This window comes from Solanum verrucosum, unplaced genomic scaffold (genome assembly GCF_900185275.1).
Source record: "Solanum verrucosum unplaced genomic scaffold, falcon-dt-bn FXZP01000018.1, whole genome shotgun sequence".
NCBI classification, from domain to species: Eukaryota; Viridiplantae; Streptophyta; class Magnoliopsida; order Solanales; family Solanaceae; genus Solanum; species Solanum verrucosum.
This window is the reverse complement of record NW_026020225.1, coordinates 1,079,915-1,102,135: the sequence shown is the minus strand read 5'-3', so window position 1 is coordinate 1,102,135 and position 22,221 is coordinate 1,079,915. Positions and strand designations below refer to the sequence as shown.

Genomic DNA, 22,221 nt, shown 5'->3' with positions numbered 1-22,221 from the left:
TTAATTTTTATTCACAATAAAAAAAAAAACCACCCAACTTCCACCATTTGACCCACCCATGAACCAACCTAAAATATCCTAACCCAATTATAACCCCAAATCACCCAAAAGACACTTCATCATTCTTCCTCACAATAACATTCCAAAGTCCAAATCTTGTTAAGATGATATGAGTTTATAGCTTGTTAGCACATCGGAATATTCTCAGTTTACTATTCAACATTCACCTATTCGGGATGAAAGCTAAGTGGAAGAAGAAGCGTATGAGGAGGGTCAAGAGGAAGCGCAAAAAGATAAGAAGAGATCGAAGTAGAACCTCATTCCGAAATTTTCAACGGTCTAGCTATGCTTATGGTCTTCGTTAGGCTTTTGCTATTTAAGTTTTTGTTTGAAAACTTCAATAACTTTTGAGTTGTGATTTTGTTCTAATCGTACATAATTCAAATTTTGGTATCCGATTTTGGCTACGAAAAAAATGGTTTAGATAGTATTTCTTCGTTTGCCTTATGGTTCAACTAACTAACTGAAGAAAATGAAGATCCAATAAACATCTACAGTTGTCAAAGATGGTCAATTGACTGGGATGGCATTGAAATCTTTGAGGATGGATCACCAGACCGCTCTTCCGAATTAAGCTCTTATACATACTGCAACAGAAATAAGAAAAATGGTGTCGCCGACGATGGTCGTTGTGGTATTGGAAGGATTGGTTTTGGGTTCCAATTTGATGGATATGATGTTGGTCATAATTGGGTCGGGTGTTTTAATGTGGGTGATGAGTGGGTTTTTTAATGAACAACTTTCACATATAACAAACACAAAATCCATATTTGTATGCTATAGCAAAGTTTGCATAATTGCGCTCCATAACAAACATATATATGTATAATTCGCTATACATATACAAAAAAAACAGTTGTATAATTCGATATACATATACAAAGAAGGCAATTTTATAATTCGGTATACATTTACAAAAGAAAGCAGTTGTATACAAAGATCAATTGTATAATCTGTGTATGTATAAAACGAGAAAGAGAGAAAGGCAAAAGAAAACTGGGCAGAGAAATATTTGTATTGTATAATTATAAGTGTATAGGACGAAGATATATGTATTTGCATGTGTATATACAATTTCCTCTCGCTTTATACAAACAGAAGTGCAATTTATACATTTCATTTTTGTTTGTATAAACGAGAGAGGCGAGCGAGATTTGGGAGAGTGGCAAGCAAGATCTGGGAAAGGGGAGAGAGGGGAACGAAAATATATGTATATATACAATTTCCTCTCGTTTTATACAAACACAAACACATTTTATACATTTGTATTTGTACAAAAGCGAGAGAGGCGAGCGAGACTGCCACCAAACGAGAGTGGCGAGCGAGATTCCACCAGGGAGAGTGGTGAAAATAGCAATAGTTTACTATAGGGTACAATTAAATCAAAGTATATTTATATCATTTAATTTGAATTAATAGTTTGTTATTATATACAATTTTCCCTTTTTTAATTAAAGGTAAAATACTAAAATTAAATTAAATTCAGAAAATCATTTGGATGGAGACATGTGTCCCTCCATTAGTCCAAAGGGTGTCCTAAAAGTATAACGAAGGGTATTTAGATACCGTTTATAATAGTTCGAGGATATATTTGTTCTTTTTTCTTAAAAATTATGCGGGTTAAACTCAACCCGCCCCATTGCCATACCTAGCTTCCTCATATTCGTTTAATCCAGATCTCTAGAATATTCTGTCCAATATCATTTGGGCATTTCCCACAAACATTATTCTTAGTCCAATATTTCTTTACATTATACTAGAATGAAAAAATTGTATGTAATACCAAACTATTAATTCAAATTAAATTCTATAATCACAATTTGATTTAATTGTACCCCGTAACAAACTGTCGCCTCTCTCACTAAAATTTTCGTTTGCCACTCTCCCTCGCCTCTCTCAGTTTATACTAACACAAATGTATAAATTGTGTTTCTGTTTGTATAAAGCGAGAGAAAATTGTATATACACATGCAAATACATATATTTTCGTTCTACACTTATAATTATACAATACAAATCTTCCCCTGCCCAGTTCTCTTTTTCCTCTCTTTCTCGCTTTATACGAACATAGATTATACAAAATACAATGTATAATTTATGTTTGTATAAAGCGAGAGAGACATAGATTTAATATACAAACGTTTTATTTCGATTCAACTGTATACAAATTCAAATTTTATGCAGATATACAAACACATAAAATTGAATTGAGAGACAACCAACGACTTATACAAACGAGAGTCTGAATGCAAAATTATACAAATATGAAAACGAGCCAGCGAGTTATACAATATGATGCTCCATAACAAACATAATGGAGTGCAATTAAACAAACTATAGTTATAACATACAAATATGATTTTGATTTTTATGTTTACTATATGTGAAGCTGCTCTAGTAGAATTCCTCTCGAGCAATAAAAAGCCCAAATTGACTACGGTGAACATCTCCACATTTATTTTACAAATAAAAGCATACAAGTAGGTGGAGATTACAAAACTCAAACAGCAGCTGCCATGGGAATAGATCTGTAACACACCCTCTTGGCTGCTCGAACAATGTCTTCAACCTGCACGATTCCATCATCACCGGAAGAAATTAAGTCAATCCGAACTAACATCTGATTCGATTATTTTAATGGCTTCTGGTTAGCAACGAAATAAAATTCTTTATATAGATGATTGAGATCAAAAGCCCAAAGACTTCTATAATAATGTAAGCTGGAACATAAATATTACAGAGAAGAGACCTGTGGAAGAGCCATCCTTTCAAGATTGGCAGCATAAGGCATTGGAACATCTGCACCAGTAATCCTTTCAACTGGGGCATCCAGGTACTCGAATATTTCCTCGACAACTGAAGCACTATATATGACAACCAAAGGCACAAGTTTAGTTTAAAGATTGATCCTTTAGATATTCCAAACAGCTAACATTAACTTCAGTAATGTACAACTAGTAATGCATTATTATATGATTTTCAATACAGTTTGAAACACAAACCAGATTTCAGCACCGACGCCATGTTGAGGAAATCCTTCTTCCACAGTAACCAGCCTGTTAGTTTTTCTCACCGAAGCATTGATGGAAGATCTGTCTAATGGCCTAATTGACCTAATATTAATGATCTGTAAGATTGAAATACATCAAAATCAACCGTTATGGCAAAGAGTACACAAACAAGCCAACAGCTACATTTCAAATCAAGGAGTTGAGGTAACCATGTTGCGGAAAGGGAAGAGAAAGAGCTCCGTTGGAACTAATTTACCTCAGCATTAATATCCTCCTTCGCAAGCGTCTCTGCAGCCTGAGCAACAAATGTTGACAAATTAAAGAGAATGAAACTGTAATGTGCTTAACCAAACTCTTCATTGCATGTATACTCATTATTGGAATGAAGGGAAATATGCACACATAAACCTTGAGAGCATAGCCAACCATCCGTGAGAATGCTGTAATTGTCACATCTGTTCCCTCTTTCTCTATCTGTTGTACATAAAAGAAAAAGCATCACAAACTGTAAGAACGGATGCAAACAATTCCGAAATAGTAAAGCTTGTCTGGGAGCATACCTTTGCTTTCCCTATGGGAAGGGCAAAGCTTGGATCAAGAACTTCTTCCGACACAGGAAAAGACTCGCCATACCTGAAAATTGATTTACCAAAATTACTCCCCTACTATCTTATTCTTCGATTTTAGCATTACATGTTGTCTTCTTGGCTTCGGTTATCATATTATTTGTTGTTGCTACAGTTCTCTTCTCCATTGTTTTTCAGTTTAGCTTCTTCATTACTATATTTACTTACAAACTTGATTGTTGTTATATTTTACTTGAGCCAAGGGTCTATTAGAAAGAACTCTACCTTTTCTCAAGGGAAGGGTAAGGTTGCATACACACTATCCTTCCCACCAAACCCCACTTGTGGGATTACACGGGAGGTATGTTATCCTTATACCAAGGTGTTTAGAGATTTTTTACCACAATTCTCAAAATCGTATCAATACTTACAATAACTCATTCTCAAGAAAAACAACCGGATCGGGATCTCTGATAGCTGCTTTTAGAAGTCCTCTCGCATCTTCACATGAATATGGCGCCACAACTTTCAAGCCAGGGACAGACCCATACCATGGAGCATAACACTGCATATTGATCATCATATGACAAGTTTGAGTTCTAATATTTTCTGAGATATAGATTTCTCAAAATGCATTTCGTCCTGATAAACTGACAATCATCTTCTTGTGACCAACAAAGGATAATGCATATCATATTTGAGAGAGATTTATTTGTTGAATATCGGTTATTTCTCAATCTACAGCCTGATAAAACACACCAGTGAGCATGAAATCTGTGAGTAGTTGAAGCATGCAACTTTCAAGTTTTCTGCAAGTTGTGCAATGAGCAGCTAATAAATGGTACAGGCAACAATACCTCGTGTTGTTTTCAATCACATTTAAACAGCAAGGCACAACTCTAATAATCAAAAGACCCTCAACGACGGCTACCGGCCAACTTATACTAGACGCATAATCCCGACAACCTGATACTCCCAGCAATAGCTACTGAATTTTTTTACTCAAAGCATCATCCAGTTCAGCCAGGTTTTTTCTTATTAGAGATTACGTATGCACATCTGATCTTAATTTAGAACAGCATAAGAACTTCTCTGATATCCACACCCTGCTTTGTCTTCTTCCAAGAGAGGACCTTGGTATATGCTGGTGCTTTCACATGAATCTTTGCTCATGACAGATGTTTCCTTAAAAAGAAATACCACCAGAAAACTGATACAAGATACCTGAGAGTGCTGAGCACCAACACCTAGAGCAGCACCATTCGGTCCTCGGAAAACAATAGGAACACTAATATTCCCACCAGACATGTAGTGTGTTTTGGCAGCAGAGTTAACCAGATGGTCTATTGCCTGCAAGAACACATCAGAACTCCTAATATCTCCACAGAATTCAGCTTTTAATTTCAAAAGAAAGATGCAGATTAGGAAGGGAAAGTGGTTTTTGTGCCGTAACAAAAATAAATGTCTCGAAAAGAAATCAAACAAAAGTTCCATTACAAAGGTGAGAGCTGTAGGGTCGTCTTCTAGTAAAGTCATCAAATTGAAATACTATCTCCTTTAATTATCTTTTTCCACTGATCAAATGTCTACACAAAAGGTCTCAACAGCAGAAAATACCATGATAAACAAATGAACAATGCCATCTCAATGGAATTACTCTGAAACCTAATGTTATAGTTTTCTGTCTTTATCCCAAAGACCTACAGAATCAGCTAATATGCAGCACTCCTGCGCTGATCCCAGAATGACTGGATCTGTATGGTGGTCTCATGGGTGGTTCCTCTAGCTTGTACCAGCAGCACAAGGGCACTCCTAAGCTTCTCATTGGTGCATTGTTCATTATATCCTAGTTTCCGCGAGTTTTTCAAGATAGACATACAGATGATTTTTCCCGAGGCTAACTGGTGCAGGTGCACCCCCTCCTAAAGGTATGGGTCCGCCTTTGTGGATAGGTATGGTGCACATCAAGTAGCTCCTCTGAAATGACACCCAAGACAGGTGTAAGTTATCCTGTCTGATGATTACAAGCATGGTTTCAGAAAACAAAGGAGACCTGAATATCTTTTCATCTCGTCGTTTCAAGATATGTAAAATCCTATTACCTGCAGCTGAATACCACATATATGCTGTAGGGTTGACTATAAGTATATTGGTATACTGCTCTGCTGATTTCAGAACATTTCACGGGAAATCCATGTAGAAAAACAAAACAAAAAAGGCTTCTCCACTAAGTATGGTGGCAAAAAACTAGAACACCTATTTAAGAGACCAGTCAACAGGCTTGAATTGTTAAAACATAGGGCGAAGCACAAATTAGTTAGTTGTGGACAGATTTCATGCTTGAATAATATGCTCAGTTCTTTTTATCTGCAACAACTCCTGCTTGTTCACCCTTGTTAAACTATATATGGAGAACAAAGCTTACTAAGAATTGAAAAGCAGACCTAATTTTGATAACTACATAGACAACTTATGATGGAATTTCTACCTAAGTCATATAAAACTGGTCTCTATACACCGTTAATGTTATAAGTATCATTATGAGCATCATGACAGCCATTCCAACATGTGACAAAAGGTAACACGAAGAAGTTTGAGAAAACGAAGTAATATCTTACCTGCATGGCGAAGTTAAAGGTCATGAACTCTAAGACAGGCCTAAGTCCATAATATGCGGCTCCCGTAGCGAGTCCAGTAAACCCAGCCTACTCAATGAGAAACAAGAAGCTACACTTTTAATGAGGAAACTAAAGCTTAAGGTATAACGACTGATGGCTAAGAGAGAATGCAAAGTTATTATAGCACATCGATGATGAATGAAAAGACAACCTCAGTAATTGGGGTATCAACAACCCTGTCAGGGCCATACTTGTGCAAGAGTCCTTTAGAGACCTGCCAAAAGAGAGGAGAAAACAATTTCACTACCGCACTGTAGGGGCGAGCAACTTCAATGTTAGAAATTCTAACCTTGTAAGCACCTTGGTATTCCCCAACCTGAATGATTCAAAAAGGTAATTAAGCGCCACACCGCCAAAATTCAAATAATAGGGAGCAAATTGTTTGTACCTCTTCGCCCATTAAAAATACTCTAGGATCAGCTGCCATTTCCTCATCAAGGGCAGAATTTAGTGCTTCTCTCACCATCATCTACAAAGTAAGAGTTGACATATGCATAATTACAAGCAGAGGCGAAGCTAGGTGGGACCCACTAACTTTTCCGTACACTGCCCTAAAAATTATATATATATTATATTAACAAAATTGGCAGCTTAGTGATAAGTAAGGGACGGTGGAAATGCCTTCCATATTAGTGATGGGTTAAAATCTTTTTCTTTCCTTTTTTCGAAGGAGCATGTTTTGCAATATTTTTCTCTTCTATCCTAAAATTTAGAACCTCAAACTCTTAATTCTAACTCCGCCTCTGGTAAATCAGAGACCAAGCTCCCTGCATAATTAGGAAAATACAAGCGTACCTGTTTAACTTCAACCCCAGATGAATAACTTCTCCGAGTTAAAGTAGGTGCCCCAAAAATCTGCACAAGTTGGAGGAAAATAACAAAGAATAAAACAGGGGGATGAATTCTTTTATTAACAAGACAAATGGAAATATGATGTGAATGAAATCGGTAGTTAAAACATACTGGATGTGTTAAGATTCTGAGAGAGACTTTAGGCTTTGCAATCCTCAACATCATCTCCTCTTCCAACTACTGACTTGCCCTGTATGAGTATATGTAATTATCAGTTTCGCTCCACCAGAACAGAATACTTAGCCATCATGATTCATGAAACGATTTGCTCCAAATTCAGACACTTTTTGGTCCAAACTTTGTATTTCAACAAAACGAAACATAGCAAGAAGAGAAGAGAAGAAAGAAAGACAGTTCTCACCGAATAAACCAAGATGACACGATTGCATCATCAGCTTGTATAAAGTAAGTTGTGCCTAACTACTTAGGCTGATTGTGTGAATCTGTGTGTTATGGCAGGTGTAGGATGTGGGCATGTGGCACTAACACACTTCACCAGCTGTGCCGGATCCACTTTGAGGATGCTTGAGCAGCCATTAATTCCGTATCTAAATATATATATATAAATAAAGGCATTTATGTAAAATTAATATAGAGAATTCAGTAAAAAAATGTTATGATTGATTTAATGATTTTTTGTGGATGCTTAAGGTTCTTTTAATGTTTGAATCTCACTTTTAATATATTTTTTGTATATTTTGACTATGCTACTTTCAGAATATTCATAACCTTAAAATTCTAGGCCTGTCACTGTTTACCACATTTTAAAGTTCAATTTAATGTACGCGCAACAAGGCTACGCTCTTTTTTACTGCTTTTCACAAAGTGTATATGTATATACGTCTTGTGTCATGGCTGTTAGCTGCCAAATGTTACTTTTTCTTTCGTCTCAAGAAAATATTACTCTCTCCGTTTCATTTTATATGTCATATTTTTACTTTGCACTTGCATTAAGAAATGATATAACTTTACCCTTCTACTCTTATTTAATGTTTTCTTAAGTCAACTTTATAATAAATAATGAATATATTTTTTCAAGATTAATTAACTACTCTATCAAGGGTATAATAGGCAAAATATGATAATTTATGCATAAATTTTATAAAATGACAAGTTGTGATTCAACTATTTCTAAGGGATGACATATAAAATGAAACGGAGGAAGTAGTTTTAGGCACAATATCCAAAGATTCTTTAAATTAGGCATCATTTATTACTTTACATATTTAAATTAGTCTTAATTATCTTTTGAACATGACTATTTGAAAGGAGGGATTGACACGTAAATACATTTTTTAATTTAATACTGTAAAACTAAACTAAAAGAATGACAATATATCTAGGAAAGTAGATAAAGAGATGTAAAACTTGCTTGACATTATTGTAGGGAGGTCAAAAATACATACTATGACAAAAAAACACATTTTAAAAAAAATTAGGGTAGTTGGCTAACAAGTAAAACTACTTTTAATTGAAAGCAAAAATATTTCTATGTGTGTTTGGAAGAAGCTATAAAAAAAATATTTCTTAAAAAAAGCAGAAGTAGATGCATAAAATTATTTTTTCCAAGATCAAATTATCCTTGCCATATATACATATTTACCAATAAAGTTCTTATATTTATTTATTTTTGTGGTGAATATTTATATGTAATGATTTAATTTATGGAATAATTTTTAAATTTATTTTTCTTGATATTTTTAATTATATTTAAATTAGTATGTTAATATTTTTTTTGATTAAAATACGGGTGTAAACCAATTTATTAGAAAATTTAAGAGAGAATCAACTTAGGTTCAAATGACCCAAGCCTAAATAATACAAAGAGAAAAACTGTTGGGTTTTAAAAGGTGTGAATGGAAAATGAAGAGTTGCGACTTTTATGAAGAGTTGTGACTTTTATAAAAAGTTGCAACTTTTATGAAAAGTTGTGACTTTTATAAAAAGTTGCAACTTTTATGAAAAGTTGTGACTTTTATGAAAGGTTGTGACCTTTCCGAAAGATTATGACTTTTCCAAAGGTTTGTGACATTTCCGGTAAGGTACAATAAGAACCTAATACCGTTAGAAAACAACTACTCTCTAGTGGAATTATCACAATTGACTATGTAAAGTCAAAGGATAATGTGTCGGATCCACTTACAAAAAGGCCCAACTAGAGAAAAGTTGAAAGATCATCTAAGGGAATGGGTTTACAGCTTAAGACAAGTCATCATGGCGGTAACTCTATCTAGCAGATTGGAGATCCCAAGATCTAGATTCAAGGAGAAAAACAAAGTTGTGACTGACGGTTCGACATTGTCAATCAACTCAATCCATTCTCATGATGAAGACAATGTTCAGGAACGAGGTTAAAACATTAAGGCTTGTTAATGAGTTAATAAAGCTTAAAGTTTTTAATGATTTGCTAAGTTTGGCAGATTTGACCAAATAGTCTATCTACGCGATAAGACGGTTAGAAAGGACCTATGTGAGTGTGAAGTGTAAGCCGCTTCAAAGAGGATGATTGTCAAAAGCCCATCTCTCTATACACTTATGAAACCAGGAGGTGTTCATGGCTGAAACGAACACAACCGTAAGAATCATAAATGGTAAAGGGTTAATTGTGTGACATATGATTGTCTAGGTATACATCAAAGCTCGACGGTTCAAAGATATCGCATCTACCGATTGACCAAGTATATCTGACATATGTTCACTACGGAAAGTCCAAGGGGAAACCTACTTATCCAGATGCAATTAATTCTTGCTTGTAAAGTACACATACTTGTCCGTTTCTTTGTCTTGGAGTCATTCCCCATTCATGCGGGGGATTGTTGGGTTTAAAAAGGTGTGAATGGAAAATGAAGAGTTGCGACTTTTATGAAGAGTTGTAACTTTTATGAAAAGTTGTGACCTTTCCGAAAGATTGTGACTTTTCCAAAGGTTTGTGACCTTTCCGGTAAGGCACAATAAGAACCTTTTCACATTACCCTTTGTTTTCTATAAATTGAGGGATTTCCTCTCATTAAAGTTGAACGAATTTTTCTGAACTTCTTCTACTACTACTATTAAATCTAGTATTCTAAGTGTACTTTACTGTCGTTGAGTGGTTCGCTGACACTGTGGTTTTAGGTACCGATGAGTAAGATCGTTCTATCCTGGGAGGATATATTCCATTAACCTTGGGTACTTGAGTGAAATAATTTCCTTAAGGGGACACTGTGCATTCAGTGGGCTCGATTTTCTTCTTTAAGAAAAATATTTTGTATATTGTTTCTAATTTCTTTCTGGTTCTATTTTCTCTACTGGTTTTAATTTTCTAGTTTTGAAAATGTTCTTTAAACTTTGTTGTTTCTAGTCAAGTTTTTCAAAGTGTTTGTTCTAAGTATCTTAGGAATACAAGATGAACAACAATCTTAAGGAAATTATTATATTGTTGGTATTTCTTGTATTCTACTGATTGAGAGAAACAGATCATGGAAGTAGAAGATTAATGCATTACTTCTCCATAATTCGGTGTTTTGTTTAGCAAGGTCGAAGTGAGAATGTACTAGAAGAATTGGTGGTATTTCAGTTAAAGATTACACCAGGTAACCTTCTTATTATTTATCTAAGGAGGAAAATAGTTTCTAAAAATTAACAGTTTTGATATTTATCATGTATATCTTTGGAAAAAGATCTGCAAACCATATGTTTTTTTGCATGAATTTTCCTTGGCAAAAAGTGTTGCCTTTAAAATTCTTTAGTGTGCAAAATGAGAGATGCACATTTTTGTTTGATAAAATAGTATGTCAAAATGTTATAGTTGGAAGGCTATTTGAAAAGAAAAGCATATCTATGTGTTAATCTATGAATATGTTCAATTCTGCTTGGAGACTGAATTTTTTTTTTTTTGTAGTTTTGTACTCCATGTGAAGTTTGCTTGTGTATGATTTTTGTAGACTAAAAACTTTTGTAGTTTTCTACTCTAGATAAATTAGACTATGCAATTGGTTTGAAGAATATGAAAATTTCACATAATAAGTCAATGTTGTACTTTTGATTTTCTATAAACTTCACTGTTATATAGAAACAAATTGTATAATTTTTTTTAATTTATTGTTAGTAATTTAAATACTAAGTGGTATGTCTATTTGTGATAGATGAAAAATACCAGTGACTTAGAGTTTGTGATTTTGTGCCTCTATGGAATGAACTTTGACACTGTGTAAAAATTGTCAAATGGAATTGAAGCACTATAATTCTTTTATAGAGTAATATTTTCAAAAGTGGTTTCATGTTGCCAATGACACTTTGATAGAATGAGGAAAAAAAATATGTGGAAAAACTATTTTTAAATACTTGAAAAATATTTTTGAGATCATATTTAAAGTATGGGGGGGTCCTTTGCTTATGCCAAAGATAAAATTAGACTTAGTCTCTAATTTAAATTTGATGCACAAGATATAAAATTCGATGATACTTTTGTATTATGTTAGACCCACAAAATTCTTGGAGTATATTTGATATTGTGGTCGTTGAGTTTCTCGTTTACTAGTATATGGTATGACTAGTATGAAACTACCAAATTATATATATACTTGTTCAAAATGATTGAGTTCTTTTATGAAAAAAGTGTCACTTAAAGTGTTGTGATTTCTTCATGAAAAGATATGTCTATTAAATATAACTATTTGTATAGACATGAATATTGGTGAATAGTCATTTGTCATGTTTTGTAAAAAAAGTATTTGGACTATATTGCCTTTATTGGACCCAATGAAATTTTGTTCATGGGTAGTTCTATAACAATCAAATTGAAAGTTATGAAAAGGTCCTTCTGAAATGGACATGTGACAAGGTGATGACTCTAAACAGTGTTTGTATCACACAAAATTGTAAGAAAGAGGAACAAAATATTTGTGAGAAAAAGCTACCTCGCGGAGAGCTTTCCAAACTCAATATTTTTATTTGTTTTTACTTGCTTGAGTCAAACTGTTTGTGACATGAACACTTGGGGCATGTCAATTACAAAACCTTGTAAGGAAAATTGATCAACTTAGAAGTTTTATCCAACTTTGAGTGCAATAAATAAAAATGTCAAGTTTGTGTGGAATCTAAGTATGCTGAACATTCTTATAAATCTGTTGAAAGGAATTCTAATCCCTTAGAGTTGATTTACACTGACATTTGTGATATGAAGTCAACACCATCTCGTACGGGGAAAATTTATCTCATAACTTTCATTGACAATTGCATTAGAAACGACTATGTCTATTTGCTGAATGGTAAGGATGAAGCAATAGAAATGTCTAGACAATATAATATTGAAGTTGAAAAACAGTTGGGAAAAAGATAAGAAGTGATAGGGATGGAGAATATAAATCTCCTTTTGCATAAATATGTTTAGAAAGTGGATTTATCCATCAAACTACTTTCCTATTCACCTCAATCTAATGGAATTGCGAATGAAAAAGAAAATAACTTTGGAGGAAATGATGGCTACATTACTTATAAGTTCAGGTTTACCACAAAACTTGTGTGGAGAAGCTATCCTTACAGCAAAAGGGAACAACAAAAAGTTGTATTTTCAGAAACAAAGTAATAAAAAGTTTAGTTTGTTCAGGACACAATCTATTCCATATGAGAAATGGAAAGGAAGGAAATCCAACTTGAAATATTTCAAAGTGTGGGGGTGTCTAGCCAAAGTCCAAGTTCCTATTCCTAAAAGGATTAAAATAGGACCTATGACTGTGGACTGTAAAATTAGACTTGAGTAGTCTAGTGAAGGGTATAAAAGACCTTTGAATGAAAAAAAGAGAATGTACTTAATAAAGAGATTCAGAGGCGTAATAAATGTCAAAGGACATCTACTTCCTTCGAATATGATTTTGTAACATTTCTTGTGTCTTCTATAGACTCATCCTTTTGGAAAGATGGTGTCAATAGTGAGATTGATTCAATCTTGAGCAACAATATTGGAAGTTAATTGATTTTCTTCCAGAAAATAAACCTTTGGGTTCAAAGTGAATCTTCAGAAGGAAACTGAAAGTCGATGAAACTATTGACAAATAAAAAGCAAGACTTTTTGTCAAAGGTTGTAGAAAAAAACAAGGTTTTGATTTTGTTGACACATACTCACTATTAACTAGAATTACATTCATTCGGATGTTAATTGCATTAGCTGCAGTATATGACCTCCAAATTCATGAAATGAATGTGAAAATAATTTTCATAAATAGAGAATTGGAGGAAGAAATTTACATGGAACAACCCGAGGGTTTTGTGATTCCTGGTAAGGAAAAAGAAAGTGTGTGAACTTGTTAAGTCACTTTATGGACTAAAACAAGCACCCAAACAATGACATAAGAAATTTGACCAAACTATGTTGGTAAATGGATTTAAGAATGATGGAAGTGATAAGTGTGTTTACATTAAAATCCAAGGTCATTATTTGTTTGTATATTGATGATATGTTGATCATCAGTAGAGACATTAATGACATAAATGCTACTAAACATATGCTAGAAAGCAACTTTGATATGAAAGATCGTGGAGTTGCTGATGTGATCTTAGGTATAAGAATCCTTAGAACTCCAAGATGTTTAGCATTGTCACGGTCTCATTACATTGAAAAGGTACTTGACTAGTTCAAATATTTGGATTTTAATATTGTCAAGACTCCAATAATGTGAGCTTTGCACTTCAAAAGAATGAAGGTAAAGTGATTCACAATTGGATTATGCTAGAGTATTGGGAAGTATGATGTATATCAGAAAGTGTACGCGATTAGATATAGCATATGCTAGTAATAAACGAGTCGGTTCACTGACAATGAAAAGATTTTTGGGGTATTGAAAACATACTCAAAACTATGTCTTGCATTATACAAATATCCTGCAGTATTGAAAGGATATAGTGATGCAAATTAGATCACCGGGATCAAATGAAGTAAAGTCCACGATTGGATATGTATTTACTGTTGGTGGAGGAACAGTCTCTTGAAAATCTTCCAAAAAGGCATGTATCCCTAGATCTACAATGATCTCTGAGGTAGGTGCTCTAGATAAGGCTGGTGAATAAGTTGAAAGACTCCAAAATTTCCCAATAGATATTCTTCTTTGGTCCAAACCTTTGGCATCAGTATGCATACACTTTGATAGTCAAGATGTAATAGGTAGGGCATGAAGCATGATATATGACGGAAAGTCTCGTCATATAAGAGATAGACATAATACCGTTAGAAAACAACTACTCTCTAGTGGAATTATCACAATTGACTATGTAAAGTCAAAGGATAATGTGTCGGATCCACTTACAAAAAGGCCTAACTAGAGAGAAAGTTGAAAGATCATCTAAGGGAATGAGTTTACGGCTTAGGACAAGTCATCATGGCGGTAACTCTATCTAGCAGACTGGAGATCCTAAGAGCTAGATTCAAGGAGAAAAACAAAGTTGTGACTGATGGTTTGACATTGTCAATCAACTCAATCCATTCTCACAATGTTCAGGAACGAGGTTTAAACATTAAGGCTTGTTAATGAGTTAATAAAGCTTAAAGTTTTTAATAATTTGCTAAGTTTGACAGATTTGACCAAATAGTGTATCTATGCGATAACACTGTTAGAAATCACCTATGTGAGTGTGAAATGTAAGTCGCTTCAAAGAGGATGATTGTCAATAGCCCATCTCTCTATACACTCATGAAACCAGGAGGTGTTCATGGCTGAAATGAACACAACCGTAAGAACCATAAATGGTAAATGGTTAATTGTGTGACATATGGTTGTCTAGGTATACATCAAAGCTCGACGGTTCAAAGATATCGCATCTACCGATTGACCAAGTATATCTGACATATGTTCACTACGGAAAGTCCAAGGGGAAACCTACTTATCCAGATGCAATTAATTCTTGCTTGTAAAGTACACATACTTGTCTGTTTCTTTGTCTTGGAGTCATTCCCCATTCATGCGGGGGATTGTTGGGTTTAAAAAGGTGTGTATGGAAAATGAAGAGTTGCGATTTTTATGAAGAGTTGTGACTTTTATGAAAAGTACTTGCGATTTTATGAAAAGTTGTGACTTTTATGAAGAGTTGTGACTTTTATGAAAAGTTGTGACTTTTATGAAAGGTTGTGACCTTTTTGAAAGATTGTGACTTTTCCAAAGGTTTGTGACCTTTCCGGTAAGACACAATAAGAACCTTTTCACACTACTCTTTGTTTTCTATAAATTGAGGGATTTCATCTCATTTAAGTTGAACGAATTTTTCTGGACTTCTTCTACTACTACTATTAAATCTAGTATTCTAAGTGTACTTTACTGTCGTTGAGTGGTTCGCTGATACCGTGGTTTTAGGTACCGATACACTGGTGAGTAAGATCGTTCTATCCTGGGAGGATATATTCCATTAACCTTACTTGAGAGGAATAATTTCCTTAAGGGGACACTATGTATTCAATGGCCTCAATTTTCTTCTTTAAGAAAAATATTTTGTATATTGTTTCTAATCTGTTTCTGGTTCTATTTTCTCTACTGGTTTTAATTTTCTAGTTTTGAAAATGTTCTTTAAACTTTGTTGCTTCTAATCAAGTTCTTCAAAGTTTTTGTTCTAAATATCTTAGGAATACAAGATGAACAACAAAAACAACCAAAATAAAAAAAAGTAAACTAGCCTACTCTTATTCCAAGTTCAACTGATGTAGACACCACAACTCCAATTCTCAAATCGATTCAAGAACCTCATCAGACCTGAGGCATCTCTGATAGCTCTGGCTGATCATCCTTGAGTTGTTGTGACATTGTAACTTTGATGTGCTTGAGAGAGATCCACAGGGACATTCAAGCCTCTCACGAATGCCATGGATTTAACATCAATGAATACTTCTTCAGCTCCACCAACTTCTTAGACCATTGCAACTCGAGATAAAATCACTCTTACAATTCATACACTTAGCTCGACCTTGTGATGAAGTTTATATAGAACATTATCCTAATTTATGCAGGCTGAGCTCTGAAGAACTGATACCACTGCCTCAAGCCAAGGATGATCCTTGCAAACTTCATACAAGGGATTACTTCTTTGCTCCTTCTAACTTTATAGTAGGTTTAAGATGTTTTTTCTTCTGTTATTCGTTGTTGTGTACTTGGTTGTATTTATAATTTTAATAGTGATGTATCACCCCAAAATGATGCTTGTTATTCTGACTTTTCTTTATTCTGATGTTGGGCACTTCATTCTTATCCATTTGTAATATTGTTCTAGCTTCTGCTGGTAACTCCTGTATTTGATTAAATTTAGTAGACTTTATACCTGCAAAATTAGCAACCAATCTCTAAATATATGGACTATTGAAATTTCTTTCTTTAGTAACGCTGATTTGATACCCCTAATATAAACTGATATATTTGAAGGAACTTTCCACACTCCATTCAATACCTTCTTGATTATTAGGGAATCAGTTTCCATAGCCAAAGATAGTTAGTTATGCTTGAGACAATGCATTAATCCCCATTTAAATGCTTTCACTTAGTCCTCCAAAGTAGAACATAAAATAAATATTTTAGCCTTAGCAAATACAAATTCACCATGTGCATTTCTAATACAATAAGCTTTGGAGTTGAATCTAATATTGGCCTTACTAAACCCATCAATATTGCACTTGTTGCTTCCAATCCCCGGCTGCATTCATCTTACTTCTTTGCTAATGATTAGAGGAGTGTAATTTTTCAGGAATTGTTGGCCAATTATAAGACATTCCTATTGAATTTCTAGTCATTCTTCCTCCAAATTTAATCACATTTTTTGTTTTTTCATATTTGTCAAATAATGAATGGTGAAACTGCCTTGTACAATGGTATTAGCTTTGCTCCATTACCTTCTTCCCACACTTATAAATTGTTTGCCTGAGCTAAATAAAAGGTCAATGTATTTCAGTGGCCCCAACAAATTTCTTTCATAGATAATTAGAATCAGGACAAAGTATAAATAAGTGATTGAGTCGTACTTTACTCATTTTATGAATTCATAGCTAGATTGACGTTATGGTTCCCACAATCCTAATTGTTGTGTTTAGCCACTCATGTTTTCACGAGAACAAGCAATAATCTTTATTGAAAGCATAAAAGAAAGCACTTACAGTAATTGCAAATTCACACGAAAGATTAATATTCAAACACTTAATCACAATCCCGGATCTTGATCCGAAAATAATCAATAAAATCCAGAGATAAAAATATGGAAAATTACGCTTCAGTCATACAATGACGACCCCCTTCCAAAATAAAACCTAATTAATTATGTAGGCTGTAAAAAAAATGGGTCCTACTCGAAGTAGGACTGATCTGTTGGGATGGCTCACAGATGATTTAATGGCCCGTCACAAGCCAAACGGCCCGTGAAACCAGTTGTTGTCCCACACTTAGACAATGTGGGACTTGCTTCACTGAGAGCTTTTATGGGCACCTAGATGGTCTGTCTTGGGCACCGCGGTCCATCTAGTGCTCCGTGATGTTGAGCCTTCACTGGAAATTCTCTCTTAATCTTCACAAGCAACACAACGACCCGTCAAATCCACCACGACTCGTGTAGAATCCTGTGGCCTTGAATTAATACTTAGATCCTAAGACTCCACACTAGTTATCTCCCACGAGCCCTCAGACGGCCCGTCAAGAGGACCACGATCTGTTTGGGGGCTCTGTGGTCTTCACTTGGCCGTTGCTCAGTTTTGCTTTTCTTCACGAGCCCTCAGGCGGCTCGTCATCATGACCACGGTCCATCTGGGTCTCCGTGATGCTTGGTTCTATCTTTCAAGTCCAAGTGTTTTACCTGTTTAATCATCAACAAACACATTATATTTACATAAAACTACCAAAATTCTAGCATTAATCCTTAGTTTTGAGTGTCAAATATGCCAATAGTTCACGGCATATCATTGAAATTGTTGAATATAAACTGAGAGTTGAACTAAGCGTGATCTGGATGCTGAGTGCCTGAACCTACATCATAAAACGATGTAGCACAAAGTATGCATCATTACTTGGAATATACTGAGCATGCATAATATAGATACTAAGCTGAATACTGATATAATTGAGCAATATAATAATGAATATGGAAATAGACTGTACGGAAGTGTAATTGAAATCTGAACTAAATGCAATGACCAAATACTAATCATGTAACTAATATGTTGAAGTGAATGTTGAAGTGAATGCTGATAACATGGTCAATGCAATAAGAGTATGACTGTGGGAGCTACTATTAACCGACATAAACCACGTGGCTAAGCTGGAGTCCGATGTATATGCCCCATCGAGAGGACCCAATATACCTTGCTAGGGGTAGAAAGGCATGATTGTAGCGTGATCACTAAAAACTGATGCACAACAGAAGGGACTTCTGAACCTGCATTGGCACGTAGTTCTTGGACTGTGAGGGTATGTTGAACCCTATTCCAACTCGGTGCTAAGTCTATTCCCAACTGAATGAAAAGCTAAAATGCACTCAATAACTGAGTACCTTAAAATGCTGACATGTTATCTGGGAATACACATAAATATATTGAAAGTTATGGCATTCAATTTCTAAAGCATAATTTTCTGGCTGATCTACCTAACAAGTATAATTCATAAGTTGATAGTTGATACAAGCTAGGGTTCTGAATTCTGTACATGCAAATTACACTAAATCACCAAGAATCATATTATTTAGATCATGGGAACTATAACAGCAAAAATCACAATAAATCTTCAAAATATGGAAACCCTAAGTCTGAACAATTTATGAGAAATTGAGGAACTGACTGAATTCTAGGGACTGAATGAGTGAACGCAACTCACTAGTGAAATCCCACATACCTGGTGACGAAATCTACAGAGAAATCCATTGGATTTCGGGGCTGAACTTCGAAGAACACTCATGCTTGTTCTTGGGAGAAGTGGTAGACTTTTCCTCTTCTTTTCGCTCTAAGTTGGGGTGATTTTTGGAGAATGAGGGTTCTCGGTATTGTCTGACTATATTATTAGGCTTAGACAGGGTAAAACAACGCAGTTTAGGCATCAAATGACATAGTTTAAGTGCCCAACGCATAAGGGAAAAGACTAATGTGACCCTAACTTAAATGCTTCCGAAGTGACTTCAAGATATGCATCATAGGCCGTCAAGGCCCGTCTAGCAGCTCGTAAAGATGCCCTGCCCAACAGGGCTTCACTAAAATGGGCATATCTGTTTACTCCGAGCTTGGAATTAGGCAAACTTTGTGGCACTGAAAGGAGGACTCAGAGACCTTTAATTTGATAGGTTATGGACTACCTAGTTCTTTTTGTATGGAAAGATATGGACGCTTAAAGTTGACCCTAAACTCTATGTCTGACAAGTCCCCTTCACGGCCGACTTCATGGATGACTTCACGGTCCGTGTGGAGTTACAGATTGTTTAGACATCTGTGGTGCTTAACCAGTGAATTTAGGGGTGAAACCTCACTCAAAAGCTGACAAAGTCACTTCAAGACAGGCTTCACAGGCCGTCATGAGAGTCACGGCCCGTCAAATGGGTCATGAAGATGCTCTGCCCAATAGGGCTTCACTAAAATGAGCATAACTTTTTACTCCGGGCTCGGAATTAGGCAAACTTTATTGTGTTGGAACGAAGACTCAAAGACCTTTATCTTGATAGGTTGTGGGCCACCTAAATCATTTTGTGCTGAAAGATATGATCGTTTGAAGTTGACTCAAACCTCAAAGTCTATCAAGCCTCTTTCACGAGCCACTTGACGACTCGTGTGAAGATCCACAGACCGCCTAGTGGTCCATGGTACTTCACAATAGCTATGGAGGTTACGTGTCCCCCTCATGGGCCACTTCACGGCCCGTGTGGAGCTCCACAGACTGTTTAGTGGTATGTGGTCTTTCACCCTTTGCTTGGTGCACAACCACGAGCAGGATGACGGGTCGTGGTCCTCTTCACGGAACATGGACCCCGTCCATGGTTTTCCTTTCTCTCTAGTTAAATCTTAGTTCTGATATTTGAGGTGTTACATCAACCACTTGATCTAGCCTCACTTGACTTGAGAATACTTCAATGAATTGAAACATTAGGATTTTTAAAAAAAAAATACCAAGTTGAGGTGCCTATATGTGCACTCTCAAAGTCAGAGTGCTTACTTGCCAACTGAGATCATGTTGAGTGTATGTTTCTGTATTATTCCTTTTATTTTTAGCGTACAATTGGAATGGAAAAATCTGTAAATTAACATTTACTATCTCCTCTTGAAGATATGTTATTTACATTTTCTTCCTCAAAAAGAAAAGAAATGTTGCAATCTGTTGTTTTAAGTTTCTTACTATTCAAGAGTCTTGATTATTGTAATTTATGTGGTATTAAATATTTATGACTCTCTCCCTTTTTTTTCCTCCGTTATTTGCTCTGATTGAAAAGAAATATTTTCTCTCCGCCGCTCCGTCACACTCTTCTTTGTAAGTTGTCCTGCATTTTTTCTCTTAATAGTTAGATTTTCTTCCTTGAATTTAGAATCTTGGATTAAAGAATGAACAAAAAAATGCAAAGGTCAAGATTTTTTTCTTGAATTTAGAATTTTTGGGATGGAAGGATGAATAAAAAGTGCCAATGATAGCTAAATCACTTTTTCCTTGGTTTCATTTTATTCTACTCAAATTAAACAAAGTTTTTCTTTCAAAGTGTGTACGAATGTGGTTTCAGGTTCTATGTCATTTGATATGGTTTTTTGTTTGTTCATAGCTCTTTTGTTCCTTTAAATTTTTAGCAAAACCACTTAAAATTAGTCTAACCATGATGAACATTGAGAATAGTGTAAGAACAAGAGGTTTAATTAGAATTCTTTGGTTTGAGGAAGATCTTAATTAGAGTGGAATAGATTCAAAGAGAGTCATATAGTCAACCTACGAAATTAGGAATTGAGGCAAAATTGATTAATTAATTGCGATGTTGCATGTGTAACAATCTTTTTCCGGTGATTATTAGTGATCTTTTAGCTCGGACTAATTAGATACCAATGATGCTCCTTTCCTTCTTGAAGAACAGAAGTTTATAATTAAAAGAAAATTGCAATGGCTAGATACTTCTCTACGACGAGAGAGTTTGATTTTTTTCTCAGTTTATCAAACATTACCTATCGTTTTTAGATACTGATGAACTTCTTTTAGCTTTTCTATCTCCGGTAACTATGCTTTCTTGTGAACCTTTTAGTGGGATTTTTTCCTTTTGCAATTTTGGTATTCTATTGAAGTTGGCTTAGTGTTGGCTTGATGTGATGGATGATCCTAGCTGAATAAGAATGACGGATGTTTTTGGTGGGGTGTATAAGTAATTGAGAAAGATGAAGCAAAAGATATCTCTGTTAATCGATTAAGAACTGATATATATATATATATATATATATATATATATATACAAAATCTAGAAAACTAAACCAACAAACTAGGAAAATAAGAAAACAAACTCCTAAAGTGGTGGATACATATCTAACAACCTATTCAGTAAAACACTAAGCAGTAACAACGTGTGTGGACTGGAGTAATAGTAAAAGTGTTCTAATACACCCCCCTCAAGCTAGATGGGTGCAACAACACCTAGCTTGGACAAATGGCGATGGAAGGAGCTCTTCGGAAGCGGATTAGTGAGAGTGTCAGCCAACTGATCGGAACTAGGAATGCGCTTGAAGATAAGGCGCTTATTGGCAACCTGTTGGCGAACGTAGTGAAAGTCAACAGCTATATGCTTCATGTGGCTGTGAAGATTGTTATTCTCGCATAAGTAGGTGACACCAAGGTTGTCAAGAAAGATCATAGGTGGTGTGGGGAGATGAACATGGAGTTCCTTGAGAAGATTTTTCACCCAAGTGGTCTCATCAACAGCACTAGCAACAGCCCGATACTCTGCTTCAGTAGACAAGCGAGCAATGGTACGTTGTTTTTTTTGATGACCAACTAACTGGAGTAAGGCTAAGAAAAATAACATAACCTGTTTTGGAACTTCGATCAGTGAGGTTGCCAGCCCAGTCAACATCAAAAAACACCGAGAGATTAAGACTGGTGCTTAGAGCAATTCGAA

The 22,221-nt window shown here is 35.2% G+C and overlaps 1 protein-coding gene across 1 annotated transcript; it reads right to left on the bottom strand.

Moving 5' to 3' along the window:
* Positions 1-2,265: 2,265 nt before the first annotated feature.
* Positions 2,266-7,581, bottom strand: LOC125831858 (pyruvate dehydrogenase E1 component subunit beta-1, mitochondrial-like). The gene is made up of 15 exons (XM_049510997.1): positions 7,529-7,581; positions 7,279-7,357; positions 7,111-7,170; positions 6,704-6,784; positions 6,605-6,631; positions 6,467-6,529; positions 6,256-6,342; positions 4,862-4,987; positions 4,069-4,202; positions 3,632-3,704; positions 3,480-3,545; positions 3,328-3,366; positions 3,063-3,187; positions 2,810-2,924; positions 2,266-2,629 (listed from the first exon to the last, which is right to left on the bottom strand). Exons 2-15 carry the CDS (start codon positions 7,330-7,332, stop codon positions 2,561-2,563), a joined length of 1,119 nt encoding a protein of 372 aa, XP_049366954.1. The 5' UTR covers positions 7,333-7,357; positions 7,529-7,581; the 3' UTR covers positions 2,266-2,560.
* Between the last annotated feature and the right edge of the window lie 14,640 nt (positions 7,582-22,221).

What these genes read in the sequence shown, in the direction of transcription:
- LOC125831858 (XM_049510997.1), bottom strand. Translation starts at nt 7,332, where the DNA reads ATGATGTTGAGGATTGCAAAGCCTAAAGTCTCTCTCAGAATCTTAACA. An exon ending in CTGGGGTTGAAGTTAAACAG is followed by an intron (nt 6,785 to 7,110) that starts GTACGCTTGTAT and finishes CTTACTTTGTAG; the next exon opens with ATGATGGTGAGAGAAGCACT. An exon ending in TTTCTTGAGAATGAGTTATT is followed by an intron (nt 3,705 to 4,068) that starts GTAAGTATTGAT and finishes ATCAATTTTCAG; the next exon opens with GTATGGCGAGTCTTTTCCTG.